We start from the raw sequence: 16144 nt of genomic DNA on the forward strand, positions 1-16144 counted from the left end.
TTTAAATTGATTCCGATTTTTTCACATTTATATTGTTTATAATTATTTTGATTATATTAAATAATTTTGATTAATATTAACATTAAGTAATTTTGATACCCGTGGAATAACTGCAGCATCAAACTCCTTAAACGGGGCGCTGGGTGGCTCAGTCAGTTAAGCATCGGACTCTTGATTTCTGCTCCGGTGGTGATCTCACAGTTGGTGGGTTCGAGCCACCACCCCCCCCCCCCCTCCTCGCCTGCAGCTCCGCGCTGACAGCCTGACATTGGACAGCCTGCTCAGTTTTCTCTTTCCCTCTCTCTCTCTGCCCCGTCCCTACTTGCGCTCTCTCTCTCTCAAAATAAATAAAATAAACATTAAAAAAAAAAACCCTTTTAAACAAATGTATTTCACAACTTTCGGAGAATAAATAAAACTAAGTTCCTTTCCTGTGTCACATATTAGTGTTTAGGGAAAGACACTAAGCACGAGGTCCTAGTTCTGGCGCTAGCGGCTGGTCGCCTCTTCCCCTGGAGGGCTGGACCGCACTCCAGGAGGGCACAGTGCCACCAGGAGCCGCCAGGGGACGCTACGGCCAGTGGCGACAGGCTGCGCCGCTCTGTGCGTCCCCTGCGCGGAGCAGAGAGGAAACTGGGCCGGCGGGCGCGGCGCAGTGCATCCTGGGTCAGCGTAGCCATGGCGGCTCGTGTCCTTTCCGCTTGTGTCCGCCGACTGCCTGCGGCCTTCGCGCCGCTGCCCCGGGTCCCCACGCTGGCCGCAATCCGGCCGCTCAGCAACACCCTCTGCCCCGCGGGGGCCCGGACGAAGCCTGGGGTTCCGCATCCTGCCTCGGTGCTCGCGCAGGTGACTCGCGGTGACTTTGCTGCGGGCTTGGCAGGGGTCAGGGATCGGGGTGGGGGGGAGGGGTCAGACAGCGGGGCACGCCAGCCGCGGCGGGGGTGGCCAGGGGACATCTGGCTCAATGCCTGTCACACTACCTCATGGTGCTTGGTTGACCCCTGCTGGGAGCTCGGGTGTTCTAGTGCTTAAGAGCCGGAGCACAGACCCTCCAAACACCCCTGGGTGTAAATGCTGGCTCCCACTTTCCGAAACTTTGAGCAAGTCCATTACCTTCCTAATATCAGTCTGAACGGCTGATAAAGTTGGGGTACTAGTCTCTATGGAGTTGCAACGAGATTTTGAGAGCATGTTGTAGGTAGAGCACCTAGTTGCCGTGCTTGGTAAGCTCTCAAAATACTGGTTTCCGTTAGTTGTAGTTATAATGACAAATACTGTGATAGCTTTCTAGGGGAAAACTAATGACAAGGTGCAAAAAGGAAGCCACACTGGCCTATAACCTTCTCCAGAGCATTTCTCGTTCGGGATTTCTCCCTGTAATGCCTTTTTTGCCTGTTCACTTGCTTCCTGAAGGAAAGATAGGGAAAAAAGCAGTATTTAGCCTTTCTGTCAGATGAAACCTTTGTGAGGCAGAAATTGTCTTTAGGGCAGTCATTTTCCACCCTCAACCCTTGCTGCACATTCAGACCACCTGAGCAGCTTAAAAGAAGGGGGAAGAAATCCCTTACCCCCTCCTCCCCACCACTGTGCATTTTGATTTACTTATCAGAGATGAGGCCCTGGCATGGATTTTCATTTATGTTCCCCAGGTGACTAAAGGGTTGGGCCAAGATCAAGAACTACTGCCCTAAGGTAGAATAGACTCTCAGGGTCAAGTTGAGAACCCCCTCCCCCCCATACCAGTGGACTTAATAGTGGTTTCAATATTTCAGTATTGACAACATACTAGAATATAACAATAAGGATGCCCAGGCCAAGTCAATCATTATTTCTAGAGTTGGGGCCTGGGTGTCTGTTTTTAAAAGTCACCAAGTGATTCTTTTCTGTGGCTAGGGTTGAGATGACCGTGTGATGGATTAATTCATAGGGCATTGGCCCCATTGCCTGAATCAAAAGGTTGAAAGTGTCACCTTGAAGTTAAGAGGTAAAGGGCAGTATATAGAGTTGTTGAGTGTTTTCTTCCTGAGAGGGATTTCCATGGTAGGTTAAAATGCAAAATGATTGCCCCTATTCATAGAGCACTGATTCTCAGACTTGATTGTTACAGATCACTTGGGCTAAAATACAGTGTCTGGGAAATGGCCCAAGAGTCTTCATTTACAGTAGGCTCCCAGAAGATCCTGGTGCCACTGGTCCTTGGACCACACCTTGAATGGAAGGGTGCTCAGAGATGTTCCACTACCTCTGCTTGGTTCATGTATACAGCAGAAAAACTATTTTATTTATATTTACAAAGTGATTTTGGCCAAGTGCTCCCATTTAACCACCTTACATCCTTTGCTGATTGAAGAGAGAGTGAGTAAACACTTGTTCTTTCAAAGGAACAGGACAGCTATGGGCCAGACCTTATTCTAGCTGTTGAAGGTAGAGAGATACAAAGGAAAGACACTAGTTAATAACTCATTGGACATTCTGTGGCCTCGTGTTAAACTTGCCAGCTCATTCCCTGCTGGTGTTCTCTAGATTGTTCTACACTGTTTGTTGTGGTTCGCCCTTTTTCCCTGTCTCTCTGCTCCTACCCTGTTGGGACACTTTCTAATCCTTAAATGTTGGTAAGTTCCAAAGATCTCTTACCACACTCTCTTCCTGGTCTGTCTCTTCACTCTCTTGGTTTGTTACTGCCTGTCTCCCAGTTACCCCAAACTTCCACCTCCAGCCCTCGCTCATTTCATCTGGACTATTGCTTATTCCACCCATTCTTTTCCATTAGATTTTTTTCTCCTCAAATCTATCCACTATGCTGACTCCAGGGGAACTAGTTATTCATTTATATTCTGACTCATCCCTGCCCCCTAAAAGGAGCTATGAAGCAGGTCTCCTGGATGTAAAAATATGACAGTATAAAATCGAAGGTAAGAAAAACAAGGGTGGTGGCCTAAAATGGAACTTGGATGTCTTATTCTTGACCCAGGCAGGCCCCAAATCTGAACTGTGTCAAAGGCAAAGCACAAAGAAGACTTCTAAAGTGTTCTATGGGGCACGGTACCCAGATGAAGGCAGAATGCTTGTGCAGGGAAAGCCCAGCTATTTTGTCTTACTCAGGTCTCTGCAGCCCTGGGCCCTGCCTCTTCAGCCTCAGAGCCTGTCTGTGAACCACCTTACCCTTCAGTCTCCTTACCACACACACCGGCTACACTTTCAGGCCTCAGTTCTTTTTCTTGGCCTGACCTTCCCTCCTTGAATGACCCTGTCCTTTCAGGGCTAACTCCAGGTTTGGTATCTGTTTCTTCCTTGCCTGTCAAGGACTGAATGACGACTTTGTTCCTGAAGCAGCCTACAAATACATCTGTCATGGCTCTTGCTACATTTTTATTACAACTGAAATAATCTCTTGGATTGGTCTTTCCCATTACGCCATAAAAGCTCCTCTGAGGGTAGCGGTCATATTTTATTTATCTTCGTAGTTCCGGCCTACAGCACAGTGCTAGGCACAGGAGGTACAGCTCACGGGCTGCTGAGACATAGCCATGTGTGAGAAGAGGGTGCGTGTACAGCACAGGAGAGGGACTGCCTAGTGCCTCCGGTGAGCAGGGTCTCAAAGGCGGCAGTTTCTCACGCACTCAGGCCAGGGTGTGACAGCACATGCAAAGACCAGGAGGAGCCTGGCACTCTTATGGTTGACCCTCAGGTGCCAGTGGAATGGAGGGGAGACCAGAGTTGAGGTAGATGTAGGTATGTTGTGAAGGGCGCTAAGGAATGTGGGTGTTCTGTGTAGGTTGCAGGGAGTAAATGTGAAACAAGGTTTGTTGAATAAGGGAGATCTTTCCTCCCAGTCAGCCAGGCTGGGTGACCCAGTAAACATGATGGTGAGACACTGGGAAGGGTGGACGTTGGTCTCTGGCCAGAGCACCAGGGGGCAAATAAGGAATAGAGGTCTGCGAGCAGGTGTTCTGGGGACACGTAAGGATTTCCAAACCGACGTCAAAATGTCTGCGACCCGGGTGGAGCTATTTGGGGAGGGGGGCCGTTGATAGAGATGGCCTTTGAAGCTGTCTCCTTAGCTTTAAACTGAGGTTCCTCAGTTTCCCTTAGTCAGAGTTGCGCCCGAGTAGAGATGGATGGATGTTGAGGGAAATGAACCAGGTAATTTGTCTCTACTGGTCTAGAGGGTAGTTACTCTTTGCCTGCATACAATGCCTTCTCTGATGGCTGTAGGAGGTGACTTATGTCACATAGAATTGTTTAGTGTAGATCTTGGGGAAAACAACACCAAAAACATTGTTGATTGTTGGGGACACTGCAGGGGTGTCCGTTCCCATTCTGTGTGCCTCTCTCTCTCTCTCTCTCTTTTTTTAAATAGCTGAGTCCAGCAGGAAGGAGGCAATAAGACCCTCCCGAGAGGCCAAGCTGGGAGACCTGGGGCTGGATTCCTAACTTTTCTTTGTCTCAGTTTCCTGTCGTAAAATGGGACTATTGTCAGAATGAAGGAGATGATGGTTGTAAAGTGCCTAGCGCAGTGCCATAGTCCAGCCTAGGGTAAGAAGTCCATAAAGAGACGAGAAGGTGGGGGGGCATGAGAGGGAACGAGTGGGATCAAGTACTTAGGGGCCACATTACCACCACCAGAGCCTCAGATTGGCAGGTCATTACCCTGATCCTCCTAGGCAGGCCTCCAGAGCACTCACTGTGGATGAGCCGGGCGGTTCTGAGCCCTGCACGCTCTCTCGGTGATGCCTCAAGCAGTGCTGTGAGCTTTGTACTGCTGCTTGTCCTCATTCTACAGATAGGGAAACTGAGACATAGAAGGATTAAGTAACTTGCCCAGGGCCACACAGCTAGTAAGAAAGAGCTAGTGCCAGGGTACAAACATAGGCAGTCTTATTCCAGAGTCTGAGCCGTCCCCCACTGTACCTGCCTGCCCTATGCCGAGCCCACGGTAGCCCCGCATTTTGGACGGGCATGTGCTCTCCAGGTGGAGACCCTTTTATTTTCATCACTATCATGTGGTGCCCACCTGACCTAAGTGCGTGCACCTGCCAGTGCTGCTGGGGACGGTGCTGACACCTAGTGGGCCACTTGGGTAGTTGTGTGCAGATGTGCCTTCACCGGCTTCCTCCCTTGTGGGTTCTGCAGCACAGCCTCCCGTTTTCCCTTCCTCCTCAGCAGGAATTCCCCCTCATACCTCTTCTTGATGTGCACAGACAAGGCCTCTGCCAGATCCTTCCCCCTCAAAGTTCTTTCCTGTCATCACCACTATTAACTCCTTTCTCCTCTCTTTGGTCCCTTCTGCTGCTTCATTTTACTTGTGGCTTGTGGAGACTTCTAGTGATTGTGGTTAAGTAGGCCCAGAGATGGTCCCAGAGCGGCAGTCTCCTTAACTCACACTGCAGTCGGAAAGGAAAGGACACTACACATTTAGCCAAAAATAATAAGTGCTCTTAAACTCTGAAAGTACTCAGAAATACCTTAGAATAGCCATAAAGCTCTTCATCTAATCTCTTTATAGCTTGCTGATTAAACCTGATTTCAGTATGTGATTTTTTTTTTTTTGCAAGATAAATATTTCTTATATAGAGGTATATACAGGTTTGGTTCAGTCAGCAGCATTTTTAATTATGATTTTCATAGACCTCTGTCAGTCTCAGGGACCTGAGCCCCAACACACAAACCCACTTTCTATGGGAAATTGCCCTAAGAACTCAAAACTGCAGGTTTAAAATCAACTTTAAAAGGTAAACACACCAGTTCAGATTAGGGACTTCATTGTGAGCAGAAGTATCAGACAGCTGTTTTGTTTCTCTTGTTCTGCATTGTCCCTTCCACAGCGTTAAGCCCGCTGAGCTGTGAGTTGGACTTCTTTTCAGATTTGGTGAAAGAATCCATCCAAGACTCTAATACCTAGCTAAATATCAAGTAGGCTAGTACCAGAGACATTTGAGATACCAGTCCCATCACGGTAAAACCCAGAAAGCCTCATGGTTTTGCTGGTGGCGGTAAGGCAAGCCTACCCTGAAGGGAAACAAATTGGACCATAGGGACTGTCGGGCTCCCTCATCTCCTTCGGGCTGGTAGTTGGCTCATTTGCCCTGGCCAAGGTCAGTGTAATCACTGCTGGGGCCATTTTAGACCTGTGGTGTGGCCCTCAGGGTGAGCTGCCTCTCCATTTACCGTGACAGCTCTTTCCAGGTGGGTTACTTTGACTCAGGCATGCCTGTTAACGGTGGCAGTGCCTCAGTGGCAGGAGTGCTGCAGAAGGGGCCACAGGAAGACTTCCACTTATCTGCAGATCCTATCTGGTTTTAGTGGCAGAAAGTCTGCCTGGGCCAGATGGGGCAGTCCTGGCTCTGAGGGGAAAGGAGGCCCATTTTTATGCTGCTGAACCGCTAGGGCTTCTGAAACAACCCAGCGTTGTGACCCCGGGTGGCCTAATGGCCAGAGTAGAATCAGAGGATGTGGGTTCTCTTAAGTGCCAAAAGCCCTGTGGAAGGCATCTGTGGGCTAGTGCATTGACCTAGAGGCATGTTAGGTTCAACACTGCTTTGTTCCTGCCCTTCCTTGCTTTAGGTTCCAGTAACACAGTTGTGCCGCCAGTATAGTGATGCGCCCCCTTTGACGTTAGAGGGAATCAAGGACCGTGTTCTTTATGTCTTGAAACTCTATGACAAGATCGACCCTGAAAAGGTAACTGACATGGCTTAATGTTTTTCTTTAAATTAGCATTTAATCAATGGTACAGAATTCAGAGGGCTCAAAGGGATATTCAGTAAAAAGTCTCCCTGACTCCTAGCCACATGGTTCCCTTTCTGGGAGGCAGCCAGTGGAACCAGGTTCTTATGTATCTTTCCAGAGATACTCAGTACATACACAAGGAAGTATACACGTTTGTACATGTATGTATACTTTATGTACTATGTGATCCTTATCGCCTACCCTTTTTAAAACGCAAGTGGTAGAATACTGTAAACACTGTTCTGCGTGTTGCTTTTTAATTTATCCGCTAGTATTTTTCTCACAGTGGTACATAAATTCCCTCTTTAATAACTGAATGTACTGTATAGGTAGGATAGAGGGGTTTTTATTATTGAGATCTGATTGGCAATAACAGTATGTTAGTTTCAGGTATACAACATCATGATATTTATATAACATTTTGAATTGATCACAGTTAAGTCTGGTTAATATCTATAACCACACATAGTTACAGAAACTTTTTTCTTTTTTTTTTTTTCAACGTTTATTTATTTTTGGGACAGAGAGAGACAGAGCATGAACGGGGGAGGGGCAGAGAGAGAGGGAGACACAGAATCGGAAACAGGCTCCAGGCTTCGAGCCATCAGCCCAGAGCCTGACGCGGGGCTCGAACTCACGGACCGCGAGATCGTGACCTGGCTGAAGTCGGACGCTTAACCAACTGCACCACCCAGGCGCCCCCAGAAACTTTTTAAAAAAATTTTTATACATTTATTTATTTTTGATAGACAGAGCACAAGTGGGGGAGGGGCAGAGAGAGAGGGAGACACAGAATCTGAAGCAGACTCCAGGCTCTGAGCTGTCAGCACAGAGCCCGACACAGGGCTCAAACTCACAAACCGTGAGATCATGACCTGAGCTGAAGTCAGGTAGCTTAACTGACTGAGCCACTTGGGCGCCCCTCTTATAATGATAGTTTTTAAGATCTGCTCTCCTAGCAACTTCCAGATATTCAATGCAGTGTTATTATAATCACCGTGTTGTACATTACATCTCCAGGATAGTTTTTCAGAGCAAAAATCAAAGATCTTAGTGAAATACATAAAGTGAAATCCATTGCTAAGCCTTGTATATATTGTTAATTTCAAAACAAGGTTGAATAAGTTAAGATATAATGCTGTTACAGGTTAAACATGTATATATTTAATAACATGTATATATTGTTAATTTCAAAACAAGGTTGAATAAGTTAAGATATAATGCTGTTACAGGTTAAACATAAACTGCTGGTTATCACTATTTAAAATATGGCCTCTTTAAGAAACCTCTTCTACCTAATGATTAATTGACATTGTACCTCCCTGTTACTTTGAGAAACAAATGTCATCACGGACTGAATTTTGCATTTGGCATTCCTTTCTTGCAGCTCTCGGTAAATTCCCACTTTATGAAAGACCTGGGCTTAGACAGTTTGGACCAAGTGGAGATTATCATGGCCATGGAGGACGAATTCGGTAAAAGGCTAAGTCTGTGGTCTGCACAGTGTAATTAGGTGTATGAAATGCTGGGAGTCAGAATTGGGATTTGAATCAAATATAGAAATAGAAACAGCACCCCCGCCACATACACGCCTGCTTACTTAGCATCAGGTGAGCATCAGGTGAAGTCAACGCTAGGGATGGTGCCTTCAATTAGAACCCACTTGGTACAGGGCCAGTAGGGTGCCCAGTATGGTGCCAAGGGCTGAGTGACCAGGAAAGGCCTGGGGGAGGATGGACTTAGATGCTTGAGGTGGGGGCTCCACCTCAAGCAGAACCTCACCTATGGAGACGCTGAATACACCTCAGCACCTCTCGTAGCTAGGCCAAAGTGACTGTGCCCAGAGAAGTAACTGGGTGTGCCCAGAACACACACACGTACAGGCCTGGTTTCCTGCAGAGCCTCCCGTGCACACTCCCAGGTTACGTGGCTTTCTCAGACAGTTGTGCACAGGAGACCTCTTTAAGGCTCCACAGCAGTTTTTGGGTAAGTTGCCTGAATGAAAGCCAAGGGGCTTCTGTGCCATCCTACAGAACAGAACTTAGTTACAATTCCTCAGAGATTATGCTCACTAGTGCGATTGCATCAGTTAGGGGTAGGATGGGAACATGGTAATGGAAATGTTCTAGAATTAGATAATGGTGATGGTTGTACAACCTTGCAAATATACTAAAAAACCACTGAATTTTACACTTTAGGTGGTGGGTTTTCTATCATATGAATTGTATCTTTTAAAAAAAGAACCAGCTGTTATACACATTATGTAACTATTGTCTAGAACATAACTGGCCCATAACTTAAATGGGATTCGGGGTTGCTGGAGAATTTTGATGTACTTGTGGGTGGTAAGGAAGCATTAGATGCTTTTAATTTTAAATGATTTTTTCTACACTCATGCATTATACATTTTCTTTGCAGGGTTTGAAATCCCTGATACAGATGCTGAGAAGTTAATGTGTCCACAAGAAATTGTAGATTACATTGCAGATAAGAAGGATGTTTATGAATAAAATATCAGGTAAATAATTTGACTTACAGAATGTTGTTCTCCCATAGAATTAATCTCTCTGTAGTTCTTCAGTAAAGTAAGACTTGGGAAAAATGGAAAAATTGGAAACGCTTGACAGATTTTCACTGGTTATGAAATGCAGGTCCCTTCTGGTTATCTGCCACTCAAAGGGGGCCGGCCTTAGTGATCATCTTTATCCTTGAGACGGGCCGTGAACAATTCATTCTTGGACAGGACTTCCTTGATTGTCAGCCCTCCTCATAAAAGCAGTCTTGTACAAAACACTGAGCAAGGTAACCCAGAAGCGGAGCCCTCTACTGCCCTCAGTTACCCACCCGAAGCCAGCCCAGCCTGATGTCCCAGAAGTTGTGAGATGGCCTGAAGCTTAATCAGGCAGGAGAGGCCTCCTGGGTAAGAGGATGGACTCTGGAGTCAGACACTGGACTTGATTCTCAGCTCTGTCCGGGTCTGTAAGTCTGGTGACCTTGGGCAGGCTGTCTAGCCTCTAAACCTGCTTCCTCATATGTAAAATGGGGATAATGACAGGACCTACCTGGGAATTTTGTGGTGGAGAAAGTTGGTAGTGTATGCAGATCACTTACAACCATGCTTGATGGTAAAGAAGCCTGTCAGTAGTAGACATTAGCTATTGTTATTTAGACTCTAATCAAGTGATTGACTTTTTAAATACAACATTGTATCGAGTATCTATAACTTTAGTTACCCTGGATTGAGCACCTCCAAGTCCCTAAAAGTCAGTGCACCAAAGAGAAACACTGAATTTACTTTGTTTTTGCCAGACCCCTTTTTTTCACTGAGAGAAGACTCAGAAGATGCTGGCAAGTGTCTGGAAGTGAGAACGCGTTTTGGCATTATTGCTGCCTTTGACAGAGTAATTCTGTTTAGACTTGTATTTAAATTGTCTGTTTTGCCCTTTGAAAATAAATCTATAAAACCAACATTTTTCTCAGTCTTCAGTTTTTCAGTGTCTGTGAAGTACTTGTGTATATTGAATTTGCTTAATATTTTTAAAGGTTTGGCTAGTCCTTGGGATTCATGCTTTAAAAAAAAAAAGTTTTCTAGCAGTGTACTTGAAATAAGTTTCTCTCCCATTACTTCTAATGTAAGGAATGAGTGTTAGTGATAAAAGGATTTTTTGCCTTAGAAAAAAATTTTGGGGGGCTCCATTAGTTTGATTATCAGATGTATCAGCTGACACCAGCATGTGCGACGAATTTTTTTCTCCCTGTCCTGTGGATCTCTTTCCAAATGGATAGAATTTAATACTTTGGGAGGACAGAAGATTCTCTTTGCTACTGGAAGGTCAGATTGACATGTAAGTCAGTCTGTAAGTCACACATCAGAAAGTACCAGCGCTTCTCTTTTTATTCTTACGGGCACTGTGTGAGGTCCTCGGGGTTGAGGCAGGCAGCCGCCTCGCTCTTGATGAGGTTCCGTGTGAGACCTGCCAAGGTAATTACTCCACTTTTACCAAAACGTCTTGTTCGTAGGCAGGGGAAGCGAGGGCTTGTGGCAAATAGGAGGTTGTCCCAGAAGCACAGGGGCTGAGTGACCCTCAGCTGGGAGAGGATGTTATGGCCGAGAGAGGAGGTGGCTTGAGTCCCTTCTGGGCCTGGGTTCCTTCCTGGGGGCACCCGGTGCCACCAGTGCCTTCTGTGCTGCCGCTCTCATACACTTGGCAGACGGCAGACATACCTGCTTTTCCAGTAACAGGAGGCAGGTGTTCATCGTTACGTTGTGCCGTATACGTATGTTTTAATACTACAAGTTCTTGGGAAAATGCTGGATTGGAGCACAAAGAGCATCCTCTTTTAACAGCAGCATTTAATCAGGGAATAGCCTGCGTGCTTACTGGGCGCTGGAGAGCCAACAGGGAAGAAAATAGGCTGCAGGCAGCTGCTTTGATTGGGATGAACCACAGTTTAACATCCGGGGTAAACTGTTCTCCTGGTTATTTCAACACCTTGGCAGCTGCACATTCTGCCAAAAAGCCCGTCAGTGGTTGTTTCTGCCTGAGGTCACAAAGTCTGTGCACGTCAGTGCTGGCAGCGAATGCTTTGCTACCGTCTTAACCACACACTGCCAGTGCAATGCCCATTCACGTCCTTGGGAAGTTTCCAAAGAGCCAGAATAAGGGAAAAAACTCACTGAGTCACACACACATAATTCCTTGGTAATGCTATTTTAGGATCTGGGTGTTAACAGCAAAGATATTTCTGCTCTAAGAACTTGTTGGAAAATTCTTTGACAGACTCGTGTGCCACCACAGGCAGACCAAATGTAGTATTCCAAAGTGTGTGAATTAAAACAATCAATGGGATTGCGTGCATTTGGTTTTAATGGTCTCCTACAAATGTCTTTGAGGATCTGTGCATCTGCTGCGGGCAGTTCCCTTGATGAGAGGGTGGTGTGGAGCCGGTCTTGACATGCTTCCTGTCCCATCTCCAGTTCTGCCACGTTGCTCTTCACTCTTCCGTGTCCTCCAAACAGCCAAGTGCACTCACTCACCCAGTGAAGCAATGACACCCCCGCCATGGATGGGGCACACTTCGCCAGGTGGGGCCTGAGCACGCATCTCCGTCCTCAGCTCCCCATCTCATAGAAGAGAGGGTCAGAATCCGTGTGATACGTTCTATTCAGAATCAGCAGTGTCCCAACAAGCACCACTGCTCCCAATCTGATGAACCGAGAGAGATGTCACCTTCGGGTTTTGCTGGAATCATTAACCTGAACCTAATCACCAGGAAATCAATCGAGAAGGCGGGACTTTAAAAAAAATCAGTGCCCTGGGGAAAAAGGGCAACTATCCTAAATTAAAGGAGACCAGAGATATGTCAACTTTATGGACTGTGAAGCTTGAAAGGATTGGGGAAAAAGATCAAGATGTTCAGTGGACAACTGGACTGGGTATCGGTGACAAAACAATGTTCAATTTGTTGGGTCTAATAGCCTTACATAGACTGAACTTATTCTTAGGGGACAGAGACTTACACTTGGGAGTAAAGCATCAAGATGTCCCCAGCTAACTTTTAGATGGTTAGCACAAGAGAAGAAAAAAGAATAATGACACAGCACGTTTACAACTGGTGGCAGGTTGACAGGCGTGTGCGTGCACACGTGTGTTGACTGTACTGTTCTTCCCGCTGTTCAGTTTGAAATTTGCCAAACTAAAAAAGGAAAAAATTCGCGTACGTGTAACGAAGGGTACACTGACAGCATACGGATAGATGTCCAACCATACGAGATTGGTTAAATAGAAATAATTTTACACAATGATGTGGAAAGATCGATGTTTAGCATGATCCCGTTTCTATAAAACACCTACCGAAATGTTAATAATGATCACCATGACGTAGTAGGAATACATTGGCTTAATTCTGCCAATCAGTATTTAATTATAAATACCAAGTATTGTGTAATAAATGAAAAATATAAAAGTGACACTTAAAAGTATGTGGAAACTGGGAGGAGTGGAACAGAAGCAGGGGCACCGATACTTGGGAAAAGCACTGGTGGGCAATGAAGCCCGAGCAGTTTCTAAGGTTCTGCAGGAGCCGGCCAGGCGGGCAGGCAGGCCGGCGAGCATCGCGTACCAAGGCAGGAGGTGGGAAGTCAGTTTGCTCAGTCTGGGACATTGCTACAGCATGGGCTCCTGGGTGGGGCCGCCTGTGGCTCTTGACTCTGGCTGGGATTGTGTCCCAAAGGAGGGCCTTAGCCTGGTTAAGGAACTCGTTGGCAGAGGGTGCTGACAGGATCTTCTGCAGGGGAGACTCAGTCAGATACACTTGGCCTCAGACGCTGGCAGCTATGCAGAGGGTACGCTGAGGGGATGGACGTGGTAGTTACTGGAAGAGCCCATGAGAAAAATGCAGATTTGGGGGTTGGGATAAAGAGGGACAGACTGGAAAGATACCGTGGGAATAAAAATGGCCACACTTGGTCAGACGAAGAAGGCAGCGAGCCTACGGTCTGTCTCAAGTGTCTGGCTTGAGTGCTGCTTGAGCTGCTGCCTCAAATAGGGAATGGAGGAGGATTAGATTGGAGGACAGAATTTCAGTTGAGGTTGAGGACCGTGCTGCATCTGTTTGTGGGTTAGCCCAAGCAAATGACTGATAACCAGCAAGAGCTCAAGAAAAACTCCAGACTGGAGTCACGGGGCTGGAGGGTGAGTTTGTGAAGTGCTCCCCCCCTGCCCCCCAACCCCACACCGTGCTGGTTCCCTCAGCTGTGAAGTTCCCCATGGAGTTAAGCCCCCAGCCTTAACTCCTGACTTTCAGTTCCCAGGATGGATCCTTACATGTGTAAGCCTAAAGTGAAGGATGGATCAGAGCTGAGAACTGAGTGAGAAATTACCTACCAGTTGAAATTTTATCAAGTACCAGATTACCTACTGTTCTGATTTTTAACATGGTAGCCAATTAAAAAACAAATGTCAGGGTTCAAAGTTTAAAAATACAATTTACAAACTCAAGTTAGTGCCCTTAAGACATCTAGCTAAACCAGGGAAAGAAGAAAATCTGTGAAAGAAAACAAAGTAGCCAAGGACTTGCCTAGGTTCTCAACAAGAAGGTGTGTATCTAGAACTCAGACTTTGGCATCAGGCAAAACTGGGTTCTGGATGGTAGCCTCCACACACCCTTGGCTAAGCCACTTCGCTTGTCTGCACCTGTTTACTGGGTTAAGTGGGGGAGACGAGGGATGTGGTGAAGTGTTGACAATATAACAACGCACATACATAATCTGACCCAGTGCCTGGCATATGGTAAGACTTGAAGAAGTCGAAGTCACAGGACCGGAAGGCAGTGTTTGGAGCAAGTCCCTTTCCAAGTAGCACTGGCCTGGCATATAGCAAGAGGTCAAAACCTTGCTTGATGGTCTGCCAAAGCTGCTGTTTTCTACAGGTTGGAGTATTTGAAAGCCCCAGACTCACGATGAATGGAAGTCAACTACTAGTATGTGCCCAGATTACCATGCTGAGGTTACCATGTTCATGTGTTTGTGGAGGGCAAGGGCAACGAGCCCCCAATAAGAGCACTATCTGGCAAAGCAGAGTTGGGGGTTAGTGGGTCAGATTCCCGACAGCCTGACTTGAGTGCCTGTTATCGGGCTATAGGTGTGAGACCCTTGGTTTTCCACTTACAGGAGCTGAATCAGTGCCTACGTCATGCGAATCAGGTTTGTCACCAAAAACCAAGAGTTCTGATGCCTGGACCCCTGGAGTATTTAAGACTTAGACTCAGATGGAGAAGGGAGCTGGAATGGTGGCTGAGAGGACTCTGTTCTGTGACGTGCCAGTTCCCTGAGCACACCTCCTCCAGAACCCCAGCTGTGGCCAACTGCGACAAACCCACGACATAAAGTAGTGCAAGGCTCAGGACAAGAAAGGAAGAGATCTGGGGTCACAGTGAAAACTAAGATGAAAGAAATATATGGGGGAAATTAAGGTGGGAGAGAAAAACCAAGATTAGCAACAGCAGAAAGGCTAAGTGGGTACCGAAAAAACACAAGACCGGGGTAAAGATTCAAAAATGTAAGGATTAGGAGTTGGAAAAATAAGCTCTAGAAGATATTTCAGTCTGTAAAACAGATATTGTTGAATTGATATGAATTTTCTTGGATGAGACAATGGTGTTGTGCTAAGGTACAGCAGTGTCATTCTTAGGAGGTGAGTGCTCAGTGTCACTATTTCTGTATGTCTGTCCAATGTTCCAGCAAAATAAAGTGCATGTGTGTCTGGAGAAGAAAGCAAACACATGTTGTTGATATTTTAACAACTGGTGAACCTTGGTGAAAGTATGAGGTGGTCACTGTAGCAGATTGCAGCTTTCTGTAGGTTTGAAATTTTCCAAAACAAAAAAGGGGAAAACAGCAAGGGATTAATGTTAGATAAAGGGGAGAGGAATAAAACAGAAGAAACTCGAGAATTAGGAGTTACATAAAATGGGGTGAACAGTAGGAAAGGTTCTATCTGGGGAGTAAGATAGGCTATTGAAAGCTTCAGATCAAAACCAGCCTTGACAAACGAGGGAAAGCTGGAGGGGTTAATCTGGCTCAAAGTAGCCAAGTGGTGTTAGCAGAGAGCTCATGGGCGGGACGGATCTCAAACTCCCACAGGATGGCTGGGCTAAGCAGAGTGCCTCTTGAGCAAGAGTAGGAAGAAGTCCTTGCCTCTTGCCCTAATGACTGGTTCATGGGACCCTGACTGTAGAAAGGGTTCTGTCGGTTACTACTGTTGAGAAAATGCCAGACATCACCCCAGAAGGTACGGGAGGATATTCAGGATGGAGTTTATCTCATTCTCCATCTGAGGACAGTTGCTCGTCCTATTAGTTTGAAGGTGCCTGGAATAACTTCAAAACTGGGATAAAATCCAGAAGCATCCTCTGTACAGATTCTCCAGGTGCGAATCAGCCAATGTACAGCACGTGGCCCAGTCCCAGCCCACCCCTCTTTCCCATACAACAGATCCTTAAGAATCTGGCAGCACTGCTTCAGGATTGAGATACTGGGAAAATAAGGGGGAAAAAGTTGGGGCAGGTGGGGAGAGCAATGAGACCAGAACCTTCCGGAACATTTACAAAGTGCGCAGAGAAGGAGAGAGGGTCCCATGGGTGGTACTGGATCAAAACCAGTTCTGACAAACTATCATGACTCTTCATTCATGCCGAGGACTGTTTTTGTCCTGTTTTTGGAAATAGGTCTTCTCTCCCACCCCAACTCCCCCGTGTAGCTCCATCTCAGTGTTTTATTAAACATGCCCTCAAAGGCTGAATGGCCAGGTGAAGTCACACGAGGCACAAGTCAGAAGGCATACGGACAGGGAGACAGCCTCCCTCTGACACCTAGAGGCCAGAGCATGGAAGGCGGGCCGTCCTACCCCAAGCG

The 16144-nt window shown here is 46.5% G+C and overlaps 1 protein-coding gene across 2 annotated transcripts; it reads left to right on the plus strand.

The window, feature by feature from the left end:
* Window positions 1–631: 631 nt before the first annotated feature.
* NDUFAB1 (NADH:ubiquinone oxidoreductase subunit AB1) lies at window positions 632–10197 on the plus strand. Of its 2 annotated transcripts, none has more exons than XM_045461245.1 (5): window positions 632–846; window positions 6565–6681; window positions 8117–8204; window positions 9148–9247; window positions 9381–10197. In XM_045461245.1, the coding sequence occupies exons 1-4, from the start codon at window positions 679–681 to the stop codon at window positions 9237–9239; spliced, it is 465 nt and encodes a 154-aa protein (XP_045317201.1). In that variant the 5' UTR covers window positions 632–678; the 3' UTR covers window positions 9240–9247; window positions 9381–10197. The 2 variants fall into 2 exon arrangements, with proteins under 2 accessions (XP_045317201.1, XP_045317200.1); XM_045461244.1 differs by having other exon boundaries at window positions 642–846; window positions 10039–10197.
* The last annotated feature ends 5947 nt before the right edge of the window (window positions 10198–16144 follow it).

The sequence above is a fragment of the Leopardus geoffroyi genome, chromosome E3 (assembly GCF_018350155.1).
Source record: "Leopardus geoffroyi isolate Oge1 chromosome E3, O.geoffroyi_Oge1_pat1.0, whole genome shotgun sequence".
NCBI lineage: Eukaryota > Metazoa > Chordata > Mammalia > Carnivora > Felidae > Leopardus > Leopardus geoffroyi.

Coding starts and splice junctions, on each gene's coding strand:
- NDUFAB1 (XM_045461245.1), top strand. CDS start 679: ATGGCGGCTCGTGTCCTTTCCGCTTGTGTCCGCCGACTGCCTGCGGCC. Junction 847..6,564: donor CTGCCTCGGTGCTCGCGCAG/GTGACTCGCGGT, acceptor TCCTTGCTTTAG/GTTCCAGTAACACAGTTGTG. Junction 6,682..8,116: donor ACAAGATCGACCCTGAAAAG/GTAACTGACATG, acceptor CCTTTCTTGCAG/CTCTCGGTAAATTCCCACTT.